This window comes from Rhinopithecus roxellana, chromosome 19, assembly GCF_007565055.1.
Source record: "Rhinopithecus roxellana isolate Shanxi Qingling chromosome 19, ASM756505v1, whole genome shotgun sequence".
Taxonomy (NCBI): domain Eukaryota; kingdom Metazoa; phylum Chordata; class Mammalia; order Primates; family Cercopithecidae; genus Rhinopithecus; species Rhinopithecus roxellana.
In genome coordinates, this window is record NC_044567.1 from 74,495,720 (window position 1) to 74,519,069 (window position 23,350).

General features: G+C 52.8%; 2 protein-coding genes across 20 annotated transcripts in view; both read left to right on the forward strand.

Annotated features, from left to right (window-relative positions):
* The window catches only part of MAPT (microtubule associated protein tau), a 134,471-nt gene that overhangs the window by 86,130 nt on the left and 24,991 nt on the right, over positions 1-23,350 (forward strand). For 6 of the 19 annotated variants that reach the window (XM_010389025.2, XM_030923027.1, XM_010389026.2 and 3 more), the window contains 3 exons: positions 6,522-6,577; positions 10,650-10,776; positions 17,172-17,437. In XM_010389025.2, coding sequence (XP_010387327.1) covers positions 6,522-6,577; positions 10,650-10,776; positions 17,172-17,437 — 449 coding nt within the window. Of the gene's footprint in view, positions 1-2,323; positions 3,389-6,521; positions 6,578-9,047; positions 9,246-10,649; positions 10,777-13,759; positions 13,814-17,171; positions 17,438-23,350 lie in introns of all 19 variants that reach the window. The other 13 variants (XM_010389014.2, XM_030923024.1, XM_010389016.2 and 10 more) reach the window with 8 other exon arrangements.
* Positions 20,226-20,606, forward strand: STH (saitohin; the record flags this gene model as incomplete). Its single annotated transcript, XM_030923030.1, has 1 exon — positions 20,226-20,606. A coding segment is annotated over one exon (381 nt), but the record flags the coding sequence as incomplete, so codon positions are not given.

Consider the following 23,350-nt stretch of genomic DNA (forward strand, 5'->3'; position numbering starts at 1 on the left):
TAATTAATCATGTCAGTTTCCTCATTGATACACACACACCCCCACACCCATACACACTATACAATCCTGTATCCATTACTTTTCAAGGTCCGTTTACTATTTATGTTTGGGGTCCTTGTCTCTTTTTTAATAGTGTTTCTTAAAGTCTTATATTATATCAGAGTACTGTAATATCACAGTCAGGAGCACTCTAGTAAGCTCTAGAAGGAAAGTGCCTTCCGGAAGGCAGTGGCGACCTGGCCTGTTGGGGCGGCATAGGGGCAGCCCCTGCCTCTGGTCAGTTCTGGCGCTCAGGCTCAGGGTTGCCTGTGGGCTGCTCTTCCCAGAGACTGACCAAGGGCTCCCATAAGGCACCTGCAGACCCTGTAAGAAGCAGAAGTCAGTGTTTCCTGACAGCAGTTGATCCATTCAGGATCCACTGATTTAACCACCTGCTGTGTGGCATGCATTGTGGTCGATGCCAGGAATAGGAATTGGAGGGGCCCATGAGTGTGGCCAGTATCAGACTGGAGGTGCTGCTGGAGGTGCTGCTGCGGTGTGACCAGGCCTCTTGGGGATGAGCCCGTGGCAACCACCCTGCCTCCGATGGGGTCGGGACCACATGTTACCTGTGTGTGTCCATGACCACACCTTCCTCCCCCACCTCATCCAAATTTCTTTCTTTTCCAAGCCCCCGAATCCTTCAGGGCTGCAGGTTTTGTTTAAAGCAGAGCTGGTGAGTTGCATGGGTCGTTGTGTTGCGACTAGATGGGGTGTTCAAAGAGTTGGGAGTTGAAAAACATAAAGGGTGCTTATTAGGAGAACCAAGGAGTGTAATTGTCCTGTTCTTAATATGCAGCCAGATTAATGAATGTCACATGAATGAACCAGAAAAAAATGAAGTGTGCCCTTGATCAGCTGGGTTGGTGTGCAGCAAGCTGTGTGACCAAGGGACAGCAGTGCTCCTGAGGGCCGTCACTGTCTGCTGTGCAGAGCCCAGCCCTTCCTCCCACGGGGGCCTACCTCACCTGTGCAAGAGGCTTGTCTGTGGTCAGCGACCTGGATAGATCTGAATGGGGCTTATTTTTCGAGGAGTCTTATGGCAGGTCTATCAGTAAAGACTCTATTCTTGATGATCACACATTTTGGATTTTCCAAATCTGTCAGAGGATGGGCTTGAGGCAGAGTTTGTAGGCACTAGTTTCACTGGTTTCATTTACCAAAAAGGGGAGCAGAAGTCAAGTATAGTGGCTCATGCCTGTAATCCCAGAGGCAGGAGAACTGCTTGAGCCCAGGAATTCGAGACCAGCCTAAGCAACATAAGGAGACCTGTCTCTACAAAAATAAAAAATAATGTATTAGTCAGACGTGGTGGCGTGCCTCTGTGGTCCCAGCTACTCGGGAGAGTGAGATGGGAGGATCGTTTGAGCCCTGGAGTTAAAGTTGAAATGAGCTGTGATTGCACCACTGCACTCTAGCCTGGGTGACAGAGCGAGACCCTGTCTCAAAAAAAAAAAAAGAAAAGAAAAGAAAAAAGAAAGAAAAAACTCACTCCTGTAATCCCAGCACTTTGGGGGCTGGGGTGGGCAGATCACAAGGTCAGGAGATTGAGACCATCCTGGCCAACACGGTGAAACCCCATCTCTACTAAAAATACAAAAATTAGCCGGGTGCGGTGGCACGTGCCTGTAATTCCAGCTACTCAGGAGGCTGAGGCAGGAGAATCACTTGAACCAGGGAGCCGGAGGTTGCAGTGAGCCAAGAATGTTCCACTGCACTCCAGCCTGGGCAACAGAGTGAAACTCTGTCTCAAAAAAAAGGGAGGCGGGGGAACAGTGAGAGGTAGGGAGAGGAAAGGGGATTCTCGCTACACCCAAGCCAGGTACCATTTAGAGGCTAGACTCTTTGGGAAGCTCAGATTCCCTAGAAAGCAGGAGAAGCTTCTGTAGCCCTCCCGCTTTCCCAGTAGATTAAGCCCATAAGCCCAAGGCGGCTCCAGATGTGTGACATGCTCTGTGCCCAACCAGAGCCCATCACAGGCAGAGGAATAACACCCACACCAGAAGGGCCCTCAGAGGTCACCACGTCCAAGAACCTTCTTTACAGATGAGGAAACTGAGGCCCAGAGAGGGGAGGACCCAGGGAGCTGGTGGCAGCTAGACCAGGAGAGTTGTCATTCCAAGCAAGAAAAGGCAACGAGATGAGCCCAGAGCTGTGCTCCCATCTCTTTGTTAGGGGGCCTAGGATGCCCTCTCAATGTCATTTTGTCCAGGATGATGCTCCCTCTCTTAAGCGATTAATGCGCCCTTGCTAACCTTTTGCTATCACTGCCTCTTCAAACCAGAGGAGTTGAGAGTTCCGAGCCAGCAGAGGAAGGCACCTGAAAGACCCCTGGCCAATGAGATTAGCGCTCACATCCAGCCTGGACCCTGCAGAGAGGCCTCTGGGGTCTCTGGGCTGTGCCTGGGTGAGAAAGAGCCAGAAGCTCCCATCCCACTGACCGCGAGCCTTCCTCAGCACCATCCCATTTGCCCAGCGCCTCCTCCAACAGGAGGCCCTCGAGAGCCCTCCCAGGAGTGGGGACCAAAAGGCAGGGACTGGGCCGAGGAGGGTCCGACCTTTCCGAAGTCCGCCACCCCTGCGTATCTCCACACAGAGCCTGAAAGTGGTAAGGTGGTCCAGGAAGTCTTCCTCGGAGAGCCAGGGCCCCCAGGTCTGAGCCACCAGCTCGTGTCCGGCATGCCTGGGGCTCCCCTCCTGCCTGAGGGCCCCAGAGAGGCCACACGCCAGCCTTCAGGGACAGGACCTGAGGACACAGAAGGTGGCCACCACGCCCCTGAGCTGCTCAAGCACCAGCTTCTGGGAGACCCGCACCAGGAGGGACCGCCACTGAAGGGAGCCGGGTCCAAAGAGAGGCTGGGGAGCAAGGAGGAAGTGGATGAAGACCGCGACGTCGATGAGTCCTCCCGGCAAGACTCCCCTCCATCCGCGGTCTCCCCAGTCCAAGATGGGCGGCCTCCCCAGACAACCGCCAGAGAAGCCACCAGCGTCACAGGCTTCTCAGCGGAGGGTGCCATCCCCCTCCCTGTGGATTTCCTCTCCAAAGTTTCCACAGAGATCCCAGCCTCTGAGCCTGAGGGGCCCGGTGCAGGGCGGGCTGAAGGGCAGGACTTGTCCCCTGAGTTCACGTTCCACGTGGAAATCACACCCAACGTGCAGAAGGAGCAGGCGCACTCGGAGGAGGATTCGGGAAGGGCTGCATTTCCAGGGACTCCTGGAGAGGAGCCAGAGGCCCGGGGCCCCTCTTTGGGAGAGGACACAAAAGAGGCTGACCTTCCAGAGCCCTCTGAAAAGCAGCCTGCTGCTGCTCCACGGGGAAAACCCGTCAGCCGGGTCCCTCAACTCAAAGGTCTGTGTCTTGAGCTTCCTCGCTCCTTCCCTGGGGACCTCCCAGGCCTCCCAGGCTGCGGTTACTGCCACTGAGCTTCAGGCCCTCCCGACTCCTGCTGCTTCCGACATTCCTAGGACGCCACTAAACCCACACCTGGGTGCAGCTGCTCTGCTCCCTCGGTCTCCTCCCGTGCTCAGGCTGTGGCCACACGCGCCCCTCACGCTTGCCTGCCACTCTGCATGTCACCAGCACCCCCGCCCCGTGCTCCGCACCTTGTTTGACTCTCTGGCCACTTGATGCGTCCACAATGGCCCATCAGCCCACAGGAGGTTGGTGGGTGCCCTCCACCGGCAGGGTGGCAGCTTCCCTCATGGTGTCTAGAACTCTCCAACCCTCCATGTAGGCACAAGCAGCCCCACTTTGCAGATGAGGAAACGGAGCCTCAGAGAAGTACAGTAACTTGCCGAAGGTCACTGAGTAGTAAGTGACAGAGCCAGGTTTGGGATCCAGGTAGGTTGGCTCTGAAAGACATACCTGTCCTGCATCCCACAGCGCCTCCCAGGAGGTGCTAGAGTGTGGACTCCTAACACGGAGATGGGCAGGGTACACACAGCAGGCGACACACACAGCATTCAGAGGTGGCCCAGAGCCCACACTGTGCCTTTGGCTCAGCACCCTGCCCCCACCCGCTCTGCCTTGTGGCAGGAAGATGAGGAGCAGACACAATATCTCCCTGGTCCACATGCCGCCACCTCCCTCAGCAGAGGATGAGGAGATCCACATGCTGGCATTGCAGGGGGCTGAGCAGGGCCCATCTTGAGCCCTCAGTAACATGACCACAGCAGCCCTTCAGGGTGGGATTGGTGTGGGGAGAGTCCCAAGTATCAGGGAGAGGAGAGTTGGTGTTCCACGGGACACCTTATAGCCACAAGGCAAGCTTGTCCATAAATTTGGGGCCCTTGGAATTTCACAGTTATTTGCCAAGCCCAGAAATGGATGTTACTGAAGCTCACAGTTGCAAGCATCTGTTAAATTTTTATTAGATTTTACTTTTAGAGAAAACTTTGAAATGCTATAGATAAAGAAGCCTGTGTTGAAAAGTTAAGACAGAGGCTGGGCACGGTGGCTCACGCCTGTAATCTCAGCACTTTGGGAGGCCGAGGCAGGTGGATCACTTGAGTTTAGAAGTTCGAGACCAGTCTGGCCAACATGGTGAGACTCTGTCTCTACTAAAAATACAAAAAATTAGCTAGGCATGGTGACGGGCACCTGTAGTCCCAGCTACTGGGGAGGCTAAAGCAGAAGTGCTTGAACCCAGGAGGCAGAAGTTACAGTGAGCCAAGATCACAACACTGTACCCCAAGCCTGGGCGACAGAGCGAGACTGTGTCTCAAAAAATAAAATGAAGTAAAATAAAATAAAATAAAGTTAAGAGAGAAAAAATATATCCTATATCCTATAACAGTAGGGGACAAATAACTGACCTGACAGGTTACTACAATATTTCTTGAAATGGTGTTTTCTTGACTACTGGCCTACTGGAGGTGTGTCTGGGTTAAAAAAGTTCCATGGCCCAGTGACTGCTGGAAAAAAAAAAAAAAAAAAAAACCAGACTAAACTAAGTTAAACAGGCTTTTCTGCTGCTGGACTTGTCAGAACCTTTAATGTACTAACGGTCATTGTGACCCTCTGAGAAGGTCACAAGTGGGTTTCCCAAACTTACTCGATTCTCCCTGCTAACATTTCCTGGAGGAGGACTTGTTCAGTGCTTCTGCAGTTTGGGAAATGTTGATTTAGCAGGTGATTTTGTTGTGCCATGGATGGTGCTGGTTGATGTGAACAAAGGAAAGAACACGTGAGTCAGATCCGCCTGCGGCTCTTATTAAAGTGCAGGTTACCAGGTGCCACTTTTGGCTTATAAACCCAGTTGTGGGGTAAGCCTGGGAGTCTTTTAGCAGGTGAGTCTGCCATATAGTGTAGTTGGAAAACCTCTGGGCATACTCATTGCTGGTCCCTCTAGAAATCCAGGTGACAATAGCCAACGAGAAGCTCCAAGAGACCCGATTGTCCGTGGGGTAGAGGGAATATGATATTGAAACCAAAGAAGAAAATCTATCATCAGTTTTCAGCAGTGACTGTCAAGAGAAGGAGAAGGGTGAGTTAGCACTGATGCTGGCAGACAGGTCAGTGGGTTGGTTTCACCAGGGAGTGTGATGAAGGCTGATGTTGTCTGTGGGAATGTATGATGGTAACTGGTTTGTAGCTAACTGGGGGAAGCGGTGAGGATTCGTGCCCTTCGAAGACCAGCAAGTGGCGAGAAACACACCAGGCCTGGCTCAGGGCTGGGCCGGGCTTGGCTCATCTGAGAGCAGCTGGGGCTGGTGGCCAAAGCCCCCATTAGTGAGGGGTAAGCTTTGGGGGTACAACCAGCAACTAGGGGACAAAGACAACCCTGCCAGGCTCTCCTATTCTGGAGGCAAGTGACCAGGAATGGAGATGGGTGGTCAGCATAAGATGGCCAGGAAGGTGGGAATCAGGGCTGCTGGCAATCTAGCTGCATGGGCAAGGGAGCTGGGTGACTCCAGGCAGTTTCCAAGGGCCAGAGGGTGAGCAGGCACCTCGCAGGGAACCAGGGCCAAGCCTGGCTGCAGCATGGAGACAACTCACCCACCCCCGTCCTTGGATCTTGCAGGAGGCTGGGTCCTCACTGAGCTACCAATATCCATGGCCCTGAGGCTTTTAAAACACCTATCTGTGGAGTGGGGCCGGTCCCAGTGGGGTGAGGCTGACCCTGGCAGAAACAGGGCAGGAGCCTGTGGGTTAGGGAGACTGCACCTTCCTTAGATAGCCTCCGTGTCATCATGTCCCTGTGACAGTTTCTGCTGCGTCCCTTCTGCATGGTCCCACCCTCAGCCAGCCTGCTGCCCCCTCTTGCCAGGTTGCTCTAATCAATGACCCCAGTGTGCTGTGTTGATACTAACAATGTGAGACCTAGCACATTCAAGGGAAAAGAGAGCCAACTGGTTTCCAGCAGACCCAACTAAACAAAACATGGACCTATCCCAGAGAAATCCAACTTCACCACAGCTGGCTCTTTCTGTGAACAGTGAAAATGGAGTGTGACAAGCATTCTTATTTTATATTTTATCAGCTCGCATGGTCAGTAAAAGCAAAGACGGGACTGGAAGCGATGACAAAAAAGCCAAGGTAAGCTGACGATGCCACGGAACTCTGCAGCTGGTCCAGTTTACAGAGAAGCTGTGCTTTATGTCTGATTCATTCTCATATATAATGTGGGGAGCATTTGTCACTAAAGTACGGCTGTCATTTAAAGTGCTTTGTATTTGGGGGCAGGCTTTTAAAAAGTCCAGCATTTATTAGTTTTGATACTTACCCCAGGGAAGAGAAGTTGGCAGGTTCATGAAGTCATGCTCCTAATTCCAGCTTTCTTAGTGTAGTTTCAGTGAGACCCTGACAGTAAATGAAGGTGTGTTTGAAAACCAACCCCAGGACAGTAAATGAAATTGTGTTTGAAAACCAACCCCAGGACAGTAAATGAAGCCATCTGCTCACTGCATAAACTGCACCCCAATCTTTGCCCATCCTTCTCAGTATTTCACTTCACCCTTCGTTTACTCCCTCAATGACTTGGTGTCTGGGAAAATGCTCCTGTAATTGCACAGTGGCGTTTTTCCTGGAAAATCGCACCGTGGCTGTAGATAAGACCTATTTTTCTTAAAGGTATCTAAAATTTCCAGCATAAATTCTGTCTGAAACACCTGAATTTTAATCAGTACTGGAGCCCAGAGGGCATCTCCAGTTACCACATAGCTCTGAGCGTTCGGTGGTGTGTTGGTGTGTTGGGGGCTGCTCCCGGAAGTGCCTGCAGAGTCAGGGCTCCCCAGCCTCACCTAGTGAGGCAGCGGAAGGGCCTGCAGGAATTTGGAGAGCTGCCCTTTGGGTCCCTGAAGTGATAGTAACAGCTGCTTGTCAATCATGGTGCACATTTAGTGCCGGGGGCAGGGGTCAGGGAATACCAGCCTCATGCATGCATGCATTCATTCATTCATTCATGCAGCACACATGGGTACGACATCCCTGCCCTGGAGTTGCCTAGATTCTAGGGAGGGGAAAGATATATTACTGTGGACCTCTGCCAGGTGGGGAGTGCTGCTGGTAGAGAGAGGCCGTGTGCAGCGAGGAAGGAGGGGTCATCAATACCCCCACCCCAGCTTTGCTTTCTTGTCATCATCCCCAGGGCCCCAGCCTGTGTCCCTCCTCTCCCATTGCTGCTTCATCTCCTGGGTTCTCCTTACCAAGCCTGGCCACACAGAGGGTCTCCGCCACTTCCATGGGGAATTGGAAAGCAATAAGATAACATCCCCAAGAAGCCCAATGAAGTCTGGGTCAGGACCCTTCTTTGAGCTGACTCGCTCTCGGAAACACTTCGAGGCTTAGCCTCCCCACTTTGTTTTCTGAGAGCGCTACCTCTTCCCCTCCAAACATCCCGTTCTCCTCTGGGGCCATGCCCACCCATCAAAATCCCCCAAGGGTAGGATGAACTGTGGGTGTCAGTCACCATCTATCCTGCATCCTGGTTCTAGGTCTCCCCATCTCCCGCCGCCTCCCCAGGGACAGGTGTGCAGACACACCTGGCTGCTTCCTCATGTGGAATGGGTTCAAAAGTTAGCAGTGTTGTTTACACTGGCAAACTGAAAAAAAGAAAAAGAGAAAACATTGGAGGCTTGGCACAGTGGCTCATGCCTGTAATCCCAGCACTTTGGGAGGCTAAGGTGGGAGGACCTCCCGAGCCCAAGAGTTCTAGACCAGCCTGGGCAACATAGCAAGACCCCATCTCTAAAACAGAAATTTAATTGGCCAGGCAGAGGTGGGAGGATCACTTGAGCCCAAAAGGTGGAGGCTGCAGTGAGCCGTGATGGCACCACTGCACTCCAGCCAGGGCAACAGAGGGAGACCCTGTCTCTAAAACAAACAATGACAAAAAAGGAGTTAACATTGGCCAGATTAGGATTCACCAAACAGTGTTAATATTAGTTTGATTTGAGACTTTAATCAGAAAACACATGTGTGGTGGGGGTGGGCGTAACCTAAGATAGAATCTTTCCAACTTGGGGCGGGCACACTCCTGATTGAGTCTGTCAGTGTGGTGGAAGAGGCCATGGGTTAATGGGCAGGCAGAAAAGCACCTTGCCTGGAATTGAGTAGAAAGTAAGGCCCTTCAGACCCATGACACACTTGGGGACATTTTCTTGAGTAACATCCTAAGATTCATGTACCTTGATGATCTCCATCAACTTACTCATGTGAAGCACCTTTAAACCAGTGGTCTCCAAATTCAGGGGCACAGTAACATCTAACAGGCTGGAGAAAGAACATACTAGAACTTCCATTCCTTTGTCATGTCCTCTTCTAAAAGCTTTGTCAGATGTGAGTTGAGTAAGTTGGTCATATAAGAAGTATGATTGGGGAGGATGATCACTTTCCTGTTCTTACTGATCAGATGGGATGTTAAGGGTACCTGATTCAAATAGCCTGGAGATCACTGCTTTCAACCATTACCTGCCTTATTTATTTTTAGTTACTGTCCTTTTTTCGGTTTGTTTTCCTCCTCCATGTGCTGACTTTTATTTTGATTTTATTTATGTTTATGTTTAAGACATCCACACGTTCCTCTGCTAAAACCTTGAAAAATAGGCCTTGCCTTAGCCCCAAACACCCCACTCCTGGTAGCTCAGACCCTCTGATCCAACCCTCCAGCCCTGCCGTGTGCCCAGAGCCACCTTCCTCTCCTAAATACGTCTCTTCTGTCACTCCCCGAACTGGCAGTTCTGGAGCAAAGGAGATGAAACTCAAGGTAAGGAAACCACCTTTGAAAAGAACCAGGCTGCTCTGCTGTGGTTTGCAAATGTGGGGTTTTTTTTGTTTTTTGTTTTTTTAGCCTCAAAGACCTTTCTTCAAATGAGCTCTGACACAGAAGCACCGTGTAAATAGTTAGAATTCTGGGCAAAGAGGAAAAGAGAGCTGGGGGCCGTACCTCTCAGCACCCCACAGGCTCTCCTAGCAGCAGCCCCTCAGACACCTGGTGGGACCTTGGTTTCCAAACTGGTACTCTAAGGCTGGGCACAGTGGCTCACACCTGTAATCCCAGCTCTTTGGGAGGCCGAGGAGGGTGGATCACCTGAGGTCAGGAGTTCGAGACCAGCCTGGCCAACATAGTGAAACCCTGTCTCTACTATAAATACAAAAATTAGCCGGACGTGGTGGTATGCACCTGTAATTGCATCTACTCGGGAGGCTGAGGCACAAGAATTGCTCGAACTCCAGAAGCAGAGGTTGCAGTGAGCCAAGATTGTGCCACTGGGCTCCAGCTTGGGTGACAGAGCAAGACCCTGTCGCAAAATTTTTTTTAACAACAAACCCAAAGTGGCTACTCTCATTGGGTTCCTTTGCCCATTCCTGATTTTGGTAAGCAGAAATGCTTCCAGATTGCCCTGATCTGGGTAGGACAGCATCAGGCCACAGCAACACTGCCCTGTGAGCTCACTCCCCCCGGACTAGCTTGTGGTCCTTAGTTAATGTCAATTTCTTTTTTGAGTTTGTTTTATGTCTAAGGATCATCTGCTGGGTAGCCGAACCCAGGGACTGCCCTAGTCCCTAGACTGTGCCATGCCCGACTCTGACAACCAGCTTTGTCAGTGATGCTGGTGCTCCCCTCCTCGGGTGCTCACCTGCTCTGAGCACACCCAAAGAGTTCCTGATGCCTTAGGGTTGTTTGGGAGAGAATGAAAGAACACAACATAGCTCTCTTTAGCATCCTTGGCCAGGTTCAACACTGTCTCCAAGGGCCTCTGGTGGAACCAACCACCATCAGCCAAATAAATCCATAATTAGAGTCAGAAAATGGATGTCTGCCTATGCATAGTGCACTAATGTCCTGCCGATTGATTGACATGGAGAGTGACTTGATCATTGCTGTAAGCTCTGCTGGCCTTGGCACAACTCATGCTGATAACTAATGCACACAGTTCCTCTGAGAGGAAATGTCCTCAGGGAACTTGGAGTTTGGGTGGGGATGTGGATTTGTGTGCCCAGAAAGCCCTCATGATTGTAGCAGACACTTGGGGCATCTAGAAGGCAAAGGGTCACCCCAGTCTTAACCGCGTTTTGAGTCAAGGTGCAGAGTGGGGCTGGTGTTGACTCTTGGTGGCAGCAGCTTTTCCCAATGGTGAAAAAACCCTCTACCATGTTTCATTTACAGGGGGCTGATGGGAAAACGAAGATCGCCACACCCCGGGGAGCGGCCCCTCCAGGCCAGAAGGGCCAAACCAACGCCACCAGGATTCCAGCAAAAACCCCGCCCGCCCCAAAGACACCACCCAGCTCTGGTAAGAAGAATGTTCTCTTGAATCTTAGAGGAAGCTGAAGCTCTCAGAGGTACAGCCTTCATTTTAGGAGGGCTTAGGCCACTGAGAATGAACGAACCCTGGCAGCTGGTCAGCACCGTGCAGTTTACTAAGCACCCAGTCTTCATTTCCTTCGCAGTTCTTCTGATTTCTGAGGCAGATGTTGAATCCCCACATTTTTGCTTGTTTTGTTTTGTTTTGTTTTGTTTTTGAGATGGAGTTTCACTCTTGTTGCCCAGGCTGGAGTGCGGTGGCGCGATCTCAGCTCACTGCAACCTCCACTTCCCGGGTTTAAGCAATTCTCCTACCTCAGCCTCCCTAGTAGCTGGGATTACAGGCACCTGCCACCACACCCGGCTAATTTTTTGTATTTTCGATAGAGACGGGGTTTCGCCATGTTGGCCAGGCTGGTCTCGAACTCCTGACCTCAGGTGATCCACTTGCCTTGGCCTCCCATGGTGCTGGGATTACAGGCGTGAGCCACCACTCCCGGCCTGAATCCTCACTTTTTTTTTTTTTTTTTTTTTTTTTTTTTTTTTTTTTTGAGACGGAGTCTCGCTCTATTGCCGCGGCTGGAGTGCAGTGGCCGGATCTCAGCTCACTGCAAGCTCCGCCTCCCGGGTTTACGCCATTCTCCTGCCTCAGCCTCCCGAGTAGCTGGGACTACAGGCGCCGCCACCTCGCCCGGCTAGCTTTTTTTGTATTTTTTTTAGTAGAGACGGGGTTTCACCGTGTTAGCCAGGATGATCTCGAACTCCTGACCTCGTGATCCGCCCGTCTCGGCCTCCCAAAGTGCTGGGATTACAGGCTTGAGCCACCGCGCCTGGCCTGAATCCTCACTTTTTATCAGTGAAGAAATTGAGGCTGATTCTGCAGCATGATAAAAAAAAAATACAGAAAAAGGGAAAAAAAAGAAAGAAATCGAGCCTCTGAGAGTTTGCTTGACTGAGTCTAACCAGCTCATTTTAAGCCCGAGGAAAATGTGGTCATATGGCTACTAAATGGCAGCTCTCGGAGCCTCTCTGGCCCCAAGTCCAGGGTTCCATAAAGGCAGCCCCAGCATGGTGTGTTTGCAGTCCCCAAATGAGACTGAAGACAAATGTCTCTGGAGACAGAGCAGCAGCCTGGATAGGTCACAATGGGTGACGTCACTTAGGGCTCAACCCCCAGGCAGCTTAACTTGCTGGGGACGTTAGGAGTCTGCTGCAAAACCTGAGGGTCTTAGCTGAGCAGTCACAGGCTGGGCCCATTGCCCTGGGCTCCTGTGAGTAAAACCCAGTCAGTTTTGAGTACCCAGTAAGGCATCCATCTAGTTATTTTGCAGTCGGGGTGCTATTAAGAACAGTCGCGGCTGGGCATGGTGGCTCATGCCTGTAATCCCAACACTTTGGAGGCTGAGGAGGGTGGATCACCTGAGGTCAGGAGTTCGAGACCAGCCTGGCCAACATGGCGAAACCCTGTCTTTACTAAAAATACAAAAAAATTAGCTGGACGTGGTAGCAGGTGCCTGTAATCCCAGCAACTCAGGAGGCTGAGGCAGGAGAATCGCTTGAACCCAGGAGGCGGAGGTTGCAGCGAGCCGAGATCACGCCATTGCACTCCAGCCTGGGCAACAAAAGTGAGACTCTTTCTCGAAAACAAACAAAACAAACAAACAGGCCGGGCGCAGTGGCTTACGCCTGTAATCCCAGCACTTTGGGAGGCCGAGGCGGGCGGATCACAAGGTCAGGAGATCAAGACCATCCTGGCTAACTCGGTGAAACCCCGTCTCTACTAAAAATAGAAAAAATTAGCCAGGCTTGGTGGTGGGCGCCTGTAGTCCCACTACTCAGGAGGCTGAGGCAGGAGAATGGCATGAACCCGGGAGGCGGAGCTTGCAGTGAGCCAAGATCACACCACTGCACTCCAGCCTGGGCGACATAGTGAGACTCCATCTCAAAACAAACAAACAAACAAAAAACAAAGAAAACAGTCATCCTCTTTCGGGATTACGGACAGCCTCCCTGAGCACTTCTCTGTCCCATTGCCCCAGTGAAGTGTTCCGCCACTGGGTTTAGACCCTGCACCACGTAGGGGTGTCTGACCTGCACTTGCTCCTTGGTGGTGTGCAGGCAGCCTGTGGCTCTTGCTGCAGGCTGTGGCCAAAGCCTGGCCTGGATCTTGGTGACTCTACTTCTCCCTGGCCTGAGGGAGCTGCCCAGAGCCTGCCCACCACCTGCTGCGTGTCTTTGTGGTGGCATTTCACACACACGTGGTGCGGTGGCGGCCCCAAGGATGGCCGTTCACTAAGGCCCGTTGTTTCTGTCTTTTCGCTTCGTGTTTTCTGGCCTGGTGTTTTTCTCATATACATGGTGATCCAGGGATCATTCCCAGAATTTTGACAGGATTTTAAGTAGGGTTTGGATCCTGCTGTTTTTTTCACTTAACATTGGGCCAGTTGACTCACACGCTGTTTTTTGTTGTTGTTTTTTTGAGACAGAGTCTCACTGTGTCACCCAGGCTGGAGTGCAGTGGCATGATCTTGGCTCACTGCAACCTCTTCTTCCCAGGTTCCAGCAATTCTCCTGCCCCAGCCTCCTGAGTAGCTGGGACTATAAGCACAGGCCACCAAGCCCTGCTAATTTTTGTATTTTTAGTAAAGACAGGGTTTCACCATGTTGACCAGGCTGGTCTCGAACTCCTGACCTCAAGTGATCCACCCACCTCGGCCTCCCAAAGTGCTGGGATTACAGGGGACTCACACTTTGTAACAACCTGAAACAAGGTCATGCATTTCCCTTTGGGTCTTACCTGCTCTTCGGTGGCTGCCTGCATGTGGAGAGACCCTCCCCCTTGGGCCTCCTCCACCTTGTCTCAGAATGGGGCCCCTGCTGGGCCGGCCGTGGGTGCCTGCCATGTGAAGGACTCATTAAGGCCCCATTTAACCCTGATGATAATGAGGCTTTTGTGGATTTTTCTCTTTAAGCGACCAAGCAAGCGCAGAGAAAACCACCCCCTGCAGAGCCCAAATCTGAGAGAGGTACTCAGGAGCCTGCTTCACTGGGAGCAGCCTCCCTTTGCATGTGTGGCTGTTCACTGGCTTGTGTTTCTAGAGCCGAGAGGACCCTTTTCTGCAATGCAGGGTTCACACAGGGTTCGCAGCCTGAAGATGGAGCAGTCCGAATTCTCTTCCCCAAATTTTGTGCAGCTGTGTTTGTCCGATGGGCTTTCTAATCCTGTGTGCTCTCCTTGACTTCAGGGACAATGGCATTACAGGCATGAACCACCATGCATGGCTGTCTCCCTATTTTTCAGATGAAAACATAGGCTTAGGGAGGTCAGGTGACTTGCCCAAGACCACTCTGTAAGTAAGAGGCATGAAAAGGATTTGGAACCACCACCACCAAGCCCACTGGTCACCCTGGGTCTCTGAAGTCAGGGAGGCAGGAGGATGGGAGATCTGAGGAGGCAGAGAGGCTGAGCCTGGAGGCCCTGGAGGCCAAGGCCCCATCTGTTGTTTCCTTATGTAGAAAAGAAGAGGCTTCATGTGTTCTATTGCCACAAAGCTTGACTACTTCAGGAACATCCAAGACATGGAAATCAGCAGGGCACGGTGGCTCACGTCTATAATCCTGGCACTTTGGGAGGCTGAGGTGGGAGAATTGCTTGAGGCCAGAAGTTCAAGACCAGCCTGTGCAACATAGACCCCATCTCTATAAAAAACATTATTTAAAAAAGAGACATGGAATTCTTTAAATCCTAAAAACTGGTGCTGGCTGGGCGCGGTAACTCATGCCTGTATTCCCAGCACTTTGGGAGGCTGAGGCAGGTGGATCATCTAAGGTCAGGATTTCAAGACCAGCCTGGCCAACATGGTAAAACCTCTACTAAAGAAGTCTCTAGGGAGGCCGAGACGGGCGGATCACAAGGTCAGGAGATCGAGACTATCCTGACTAACACGGTGAAACCCTGTCTCCTAAAAAATACAAAAAAAAAACTAGCCAGGCAAGGTGGCGGGCACCTGTAGTCCCAGCTACTCTGGAGGCTGAGGCAGGAGAATGGCATAAACCCGGGAGGCGGAGCTTGCAGTGAGCTGAGATCCGGCCACTGCACTCCAGCCTGGGCGACAGAGCCAGACTCCGTCTCAAAAGAAAAAGAAAAAAAAAAAAAAAAAAGAAATCTCTACTGGCCGGGCGCGGTGGCTCACGCCTGTGATCCCAGCACTTTGGGAGGTGGAGGCGGGCAGATCACGAGGTCAGGAGATCAAGACCATCCTGGCTAACATGGTGAAACCCCGTGTCTACTAAAAATACAAAAAATTATCCAGGCATAGTGGCAGGCACCTGTAGTCCCAGCTACTCGGGAGGCTGAGGCAGGAGAATGGCATAAACCTGGGAGGCGGAGCTTGCAGTGAGCCAAGATTGTGCCACTGCACTACAGCCTGGGCGACAGAGCGAGACTCCGTCTCAAAAAAAAAAAGAAGTCTCTACTAAAAATACAAAAATAGGCCGGGCGCGGTGGCTCAAGCCTGTAATCCCAGCACTTTGGGAGGCCGAGACGGGCGGATCACGAGGTCAGGAGATTGAGACCATCCTGGCTAACACGGTGAAACCCCGTCTCTACTAAAAATACAAAAACTAGCCGGGCGAAGTGGCGGGCGCCTGTAGTCCCAGCTACTCGGGAGGCTGAGGCAGGAGAATGGCGTAAACCCGGGAGGCGGAGCTTGCAGTGAGCTGAGATCCGGACACTGCACTCTAGCCTGGGCGACAGAGCAAGACTCCGTCTCAAAAAATAAATAAATAAATAAATAAATAAATAAATAAATAAATAAAAATACAAAAATACAGTCTCTACTAAAATAAGTCTCTACTAAAAATACAAAAGTTAGCCGGGCATGGCACTGCATGCCTGTAATCCCAGGATTCCCAGGATTCTCCTCCCAGCCACGGGAGGCTGAGGCACGAGAATCGCTTGAACCTGGGAGGCGGAGCTTGCAGTGAGCCGAGATCACGCCACTGCACTCCAGCCTGGGTGACAGAGTGACACTCCGTAAAAAAAAAAAAAAAAAAAAAAAAAAAACAATAACAACAACAAAACTAGTGCTTATTCGTCGCTGACCAAGTTGCCCATTGGCTACATGTGTGCTTCAAACAAAGAGCTGCCCTTCTCCAGGTCTGGCCAGCAGGTATGTGTTACAGCGAATGCCTGGGGCAGCGGCAGGGGCATTGCTGTGGGAAGCTTCCAGACCAGCAGGAAAGCTAAGTTCTCAGACTGCAGGGGAGCTAAGCGCACCTCGGCACAGAGTGAGGCCTGCAGTTCTCAGACTTCAGTCTTTGGGGAGCTTGAGAAAAATGAGCTTTTCAGGCCCCACCCCTAGAGATTCTGCTCTATCCACTCTCAATGGGGCCCAGAAATTTGCACTTTACAAGTCCTACTTTCCTCCTTGAAAGCTCCAGAGATTCTGATGCAGGGTTCCGTGGGCCAGACTTCAGAAAACATGGACCCATGAGACAGAATAGCAGAGTGTTGAAGTGTAACAGGGACCTGGGAAGTGCAGTAACAGAAGCAAGTTTGGGGGTAAAGGACACCCAGAGGAGGGAGGGACAGCATCTGCGTGGAGAGGAGAGGAGACCCCCCAGCAGCTTCTGGGGTGTTGGAAAGGTGCACTTACTGCTATGCATGGCCGGTGGGGAACTGTATGGCACGGCACAGCAGCATGAAGTGGCATGGCTCGTGTGGACAGTTAGGAACAAGCGGGTGTGGAGCAGGCATCCTGTTCTGGAGCCCAGATCCCACAGAGGAGCCAGGGAGCTGGCAGGAGCCCTGAACTAGCCGAACAGCTGAACATTCACCCTGTGGAGAAAGGGTCAGGAGCGTCCAGGCTTGAGGGCACAGCTGGGTCCCGTCACTGTGTCACCCTTATTTAGGATAAAGGCCTTAAGAATTGCACTAGAGGTTGGCAAAGCATATCTACCACCTCCTGGAGCCACCCTGGCTGCAGGGATTATAATTATATCCATTTTCAAATTAAGGCCTCTGAGCTCAGAGAGGGGAAGTGACTTGTCTGAGACCACACAGCTTGTTGGAGCCCATCTCTTGACCCAAAGACCGAGGGGCCAAGTTGGCCACCTCTCTGGGAGCCAGTGTTGTATGGTGGTTGATGGTTTTCCATTGCTTTCCTGGGAAAGGGGTGTCTCTGTCCCTAAGCAAAAAGGCAGGGAGGAGGAGATGCTTCTCCAGGGCGGCTGCCTCCTGCTGCTGTAGCTGCACTTCCAACCTGGCTTCCACCTGCCTAACCCAGTGGTGAGCCTGGGAATGGACCTGCGGGACAGGCAGCCCCCAGGGCCTTTTCTGACCCCCACCTGAGTCCTGGCTTCACTCCCTTCCTTCCTCCCCAGGTGAACCTCCAAAATCAGGGGAACGCAGCGGCTACAGCAGCCCCGGCTCCCCGGGCACTCCCGGCAGCCGCTCCCGCACCCCGTCCCTTCCAACCCCTCCAGCCCGGGAGCCCAAGAAGGTGGCGGTGGTCCGTACTCCACCCAAGTCGCCGTCTTCCGCCAAGAGCCGCCTACAGACAGCCCCCGTGCCCATGCCAGACCTGAAGAACGTCAAGTCCAAGATCGGCTCCACTGAGAACCTGAAGCACCAGCCGGGAGGCGGGAAGGTAAGAGAGGCTGGCTGCGCGTGGAGATGTGGGGGGCTGCGCCTGGGAGGCGGGAAGGTAAGAGAGGCTGCCTGCGCGTGGAGATGTGGGGGGCTGCGCCTGGAAGGGTAGGGCTGCGCCTGGAAGGGTAGAGCTGCGCCTGGAGGGGTAGGGCTGCGCCTGGAGGGATAGGGCTGCTACTGGAGGGGTAGGGCAGCACGTGGAGGTGCGCGGCTGAGCCTGGAGCCATGGGGCTGCGCACGGAGCAATGGGGCTGCGCGTGGAGGGGCGCGGCTGTGCCTGGAGCTGTGGGGCTCCCCGCACCTGGGCTCAGCTACCACCCCCGCATAATACCCCGGTCCCGTCCAGACCCTCTTCAAGGAAGTTCAGTTCTTTATTGGGGTCTCCACTACACTGAGAGTGCTCTCCTCAGGGGAGAGCACGTTCTGGCTCTTCTCTTGCCCCTTCAGTCCCTGTTAATCGGACAGAGATGGCAGGGCTGTGTCTCCTCGGCCGGAAACTCTCATAGTCAGGGCACCCACAGCGGCTCCCCACCTGCCTTCTGGGTAGAACACACTGCCACCCATAGGTGGGCATCTCCACTCATGGGCCATCTGCTTAGGTTGGGTTCCTCTGGATTCTGGGGAGATTGGGGGTTCTGTTTTCATCAGCTGATTCTTCTGGGGGCAAGTGGGTGCTCACGAGCTCTCCAGCTTCCTAAAGGTGGAGAAGAACGGACTTCCAGGGGCCTGACCTGGACCCCTTTCTCCACTCCTGTCCCTGTGCCCCTCATCTGGGTGCGTTAGGGCTGACATACAAAGCACCGCAGTGAAAGAACAGCAGTGTGCCTCCTCACCAGCCAGGTGTGGGCGGTGGGTGTCTTCCAAGGCCTCTCTGTGGCCGTGCGTAGCCACCTCCACCCTGCGCTGCCGCCGTCTTCCCTCTGTGTGTGCTCCGTGGCTCTGCACACGCTCATCTTATAAGAACACCATGGCGGCTGGGTGTGATGGCTCATGCCTGTAATCCCAGCATTTTGGGAGGCCGAGGCGGGCGGATCATGAGGTCAGGAGTTCGAGACCAGCCTGAGCAACAGGGTGGAACCTCATCTCTACTAAAAATACAAAAATTAACTGGGTATGGTGGTAGCGCATGCCTGTAATCCCAGCTACTCAGGAGGTTGAGGCAGGAGAACCCCTTGAACCGGGGAGGCAGAGGTTGCAGTGAGCTGAGATAGTGCCATTGTACTCCAGTCTGCACAACAGAGTGAGACTCCATCTCAAAACAAGAAAAAACAGAAAGAAAAGAACGCTATTGCTTAGGGCCCAGCCTGATGACCTCGTACTTCACTTAATCACCTCTCTAAAGGCCCTGTCTCCAAACAGAGTCACATTCTAAGGTACGGGGGGGTTAGGGCTTCAACATATGAATTTGTGGGGACCACAGTTCAGCCCAGGACCCCCTTCCCAACACCCAGCAGAGCTGGGGTAGGGTGAAGAGGAGGCTGGGGGTGCGGAGGACCACGGCTCACTCTGAGTCTGCAGATGTGCTGGGCCTTCTGGGCACTGGGCCTCGGGGAGCTAAGGGCTTTCTGAAACCCTGGGCCTATGTGTCAGCTTGCCGCCCCAATGCAGGCGCTCTCCACACCGTTGAATTTCTTATCACTTGGGCCTGAGCCTGGGCCATGTGGAGGGAGGGTGGCCGCCAGTGCATGTGGGCACCTTGCCTCAAACCCTGCCACCTACCCTGGTCCAGGCTTCGATGCAGGAGCCCCCTTGCCCCTGAACAAGCCTGTGGGTGCAGCGTCGCATCCTGTCAGGATGGAAATGGACGGCTGGGTTAAAAGGGATGCATGTGTAGACCCTGCCTCTCTGCATCGAGCCTCCTTTGAGTGCCCCTGCGTGCCAGACCGTGCACAGAGATGGAGAAGACTCAGCTGTGCCCTGGAGCACCTCCTCTCATCAAGGAAAGGACAGACAGTGGCTCCCCTGTGGCCATGGGGACAAGGGCAGAGCTCCCTGGAACACAGGAGGGAGGGAGGGAAGAGAGCATCTCAGGATCTCCCTCTTGATGGCGAACAATCTGGGTTAAATTAAAAGTCCGGCCTCTCCCTGCTTAGGCATGTGGAGCTTGTAGTGGAAGAGGGTCTCTGGACCCTCACCCACCACAATGGCCTGGTTAGAGGCCTTGGGGAAATAACTCACAGGTGACCCAGGGCCTCTGTCCTGTACCACAGCTGAGGGAAACTGTCCTGCGCTTCCACTGGGGACAATGCGTTCCCTCCTCTCCAGACTTTCCAGTCCTCATTCGGTTCTTGAAAGTCGCCTCCAGAAGCCCCATCTTGGGACCACTGTGACCTTCATTCTCCAGGGTGCCTGGGCCCTGGTGCTGCCCAAGAGCCCAGAGGGGCCCTCACTGGCCTTTCCTGCCTTTTCTCCCATTGCCCACCCATGTACCCCCACCCTGCTCCAGCACCCAGACTGCCATCCAGGCACACCCAGGATCTCCTTAAGTCACATGACAGGCAGTACCCGCAAAGTGCTCCCTTCCCCCCAGTCTGAATCTGCTGCTCCCTGTCTGGGGTTCCCCACCCATGCACCCCCCGGGGGCCCCTGGGTTCTGCCATGCCCTGCCCAGTGTCCCACAGCAGGGAATGTCCTTCTCTCCTTATCTCTTCCCTTCCCTTAAACCCAAGTTCAGTTGCCATCTCCTCCAGGAAGTCTTCCTGGATTCCCCTCTCTCTTCTCAAAGCCCCTGAAAACCCTGACCACACTGAACATGCTTGTGCTGCTCCCTAGTCTGGGCCGTGACTGAGGGTGAAGGCCGAGTCTCACGCGTTTTTGTAGTGCCCACAAGACTGTGCAGGTGGCCGGCCCTCATTGAATGTGGGGTTAATTTAACTCGGGCTCTGTGTGAGTGGATGATTCAGGTTGCCAGAGACAGAACCCTCAGCTTAGCATGGGAGGTAGCTCCCCTGTTGACCCTGAGTTCATCTGAGGTTGACTTGGAAGGTGTGGGCACCATTTGGCCCAGTTCTTACAGCTCTGAAGAGAGCAGCAGGAATGGGGCTGAGCAGGGAAGACAGCTTTCCATTGAAGACCCCTTTCAGGGCCAGAACTGTCCCTCCCACTCTGTGGCTGCCCTGCCTGTGCCCATGAGGGGTGAGAGTCAGGCGACCTCATGCCAAGTATAGAAAGGGGCAGGCCGGGCGTGGTGGCTCAAGCCTGTAATCCCAGCACTTTGGGAGGCCGAGACGGGCGGATCACGAGGTCAGGAGATCGAGACCATCCTGGCTAACATGGTGAAACCCCGTCTCTACTAAAAAAAAAAAAATACAAAAAACTAGCCGGGCGAGGTGGCGGGCGCCTGTAGTCCCAGCTACTCGGGAGGCTGAGGCAGGAGAATGGCGTGAACCCGGGAGGCGGAGCTTGCAGTGAGCTGAGATCCGGCCACTGCACTCCAGCCTGGGCGACAGAGTGAGACTCCGTCTCAAAAAAAAAAAAAGAAAGGGGCACACAGGGCCCCAGGTTATGATGTCATCATGCTGGGTGGAGACGGCACATCCAAATGTACTAAAGGGTTAAAGGAGAAAGGGTGACTTTACTTTTCTTGAGATATTTTGGGGGATGAAGTATGGAAAAGTGGCAGAGGATGCAGTCACAGCCTCCCTTAAATGCCAGGAAAGCCTAGAAAAATTGTCTGAAACCAAACCTCAGCCATCACAAAGACCAACACATGAATCTCCAGGAAAGAAGAAAAAAAGTCATACAGGGTCCACGCATAAGGGCCTTTAAAACGACCCGCTGGAGGGTCTCAGGCCTTCTCCTCCTAGACTGGCCTGAAGGCTCCACGAGGTTTTGCTGAGACCTTTGGGTCTCTGTGGCCTCATGTGTGCCCAGCATACAGTAAGTGCTCAATAAATGTTTGGCTAAAAAAGAGACAAAGCTGGAGGAGTCTGAAGAATCACTCAATCCTGCCAGAACAGATGCTCACACTGAAGACAAGAGCAGGAGCCAAGTCAGGTTTGGGAACCTGCAGAGGCTGAAAACCACCGCAGATTGCTGTAAATCATTCGGGAAAAAAAAACAGAAAACGTCTGTTTTCTCCTTTGTGCTTTTCTCTGTTTTCGGGATTTGCTACAGTGAACATGTATTGCTTTAGGGGCCCCAAATTGAATTATTTTTAAAGGAAAATGCAGATAATCGGGTGGCCACACTGGAGCTCTGGCTGGGTAGGGGTAGAGATTGCAGGGAAGGAGGAAGAGCTGAGTGGGATGCCAGGCAGGAAAAGCCCGTAGACCCCACCGATCTTGTAGTGAGCCGTGGGCAGCGGTGTTCCATCCTAACTGCAAAAGGGAGCACCTGGGGGGAAGAGGGGATTCTTTTAAACACCATTCCAGTGCCCGAGCCCCCCGGACCTGTTGTCATCTTGGATTGGGCTTCCCCTGGGTGACTCTAGTGTGCAGCCTGGCTGAGACTCAGTGGCCCTAGGTTCTTACTGCTGACACCTACCCTCAACCTCAACCACTGTGGCCTCCTGTGCACCCTGATCCAGTGACTCATTTTCCACTTTCGGTCCCAACTCTATTCCTATTTGCAGGTTCCAAGCGCCTGGCTCCTCAGTCAACTCAGACCCAGCCAGGCCAGCCCATGGGTCCCACATGCCCCTTGCCAAGCTCGTCCCCGCCCTGTCTGGCCTGCGGGAGTGGGGGTGTGTCTAGACACAGAGACAGAGGACCAGCTTTTAAAACATTTTGTTGGGGCCAAGTGTGGTGACTCACACTTAATCCCAACACTTGGTGAGGCCAAGGCAGAAGGATCACTTGAGTCCACGAGTTCGAGACCAGCCTGGGCAACGTACGGAGACCCTGTCTTTACAATTTTTTCTTTTTTTTTTAAATTAGCTGGGTATGTTGGCACTCGCCTGTAGTTCCAGCTACTCCAGAGGCTGAGGTGGGAGGACTGCTTGAGCCTGGGAGGTCAAGGCTGCAGTGAGCCATGTTCACGCCACTGAACGCCAGCCTGGGCGAGACCCTGTATCAAAAAAGTAAAATGAAGGCCGGGCGCGGTGGCTCAAGCCTGTAATCCCAGCACTTTGGGAGGCCGAGACGGGTGGATCACGAGGTCAGGAGATCGAGACCATCCTGGCTAACACGGTGAAACACCGTCTCTACTAAAAAATACTAAAAAACTAGCCGGGCGAGGTGGCGGGCGCCTGTAGTCCCAGCTACTCCGGAGGCTGAGGCAGGAGAATGGCGTAAACCCGGGAGGCGGAGCTTGCAGTGAGCTGAGATCCGGCCACTTCACTCCAGCCTGGGCGACAGAGCAAGACTCCGTCTCAAAAAAAAAAAAAAAAAAAAGTAAAATGAATCCTGTACATTACATTAAGGCGCCCCAAATTGTACTTAGAAGGATTTCATAGTTTTAAATACTTCTGTTATTTAAAAAGTTAAATAACTGCAGCATATAAATTAGGTTCTTAATGGAGGGGAAAAAGAATACAAGAAAAAAAAAGAATCTAGAAACAAAGATAAGAGCAGAAATAAATCAGAAAACACAACGTTGCACTCCTAATTAAAAAAAAAAAAAAAAAAAAAAGTGAAGAAAACACAACCAGTAAAACAGAACATATAACAGCATCAAAAGCTGGCTCCTGGCTGGGCGCAGTGGCGCATGCCTGTAATCCCAGCACTTTGGGAGACTGGTGCTGGAGGATCGCTTGAGACCAGGAGTTCAAGGTTGCAGTGAGCTATGATCACACCACTACACCCCAGCCTGGGCAACAGAGCGAGACTGAGACCTATTTAAAAAAAGAAAGAAAGGGCCGGGCGCGGTGGCTCAAGCCTGTAATCCCAGCACTTTGGGAGGCCGAGACGGGCGGATCACGAGGTCAGGAGATCGAGACCATCCTGGCTAACATGGTGAAACCTCGTCTCTA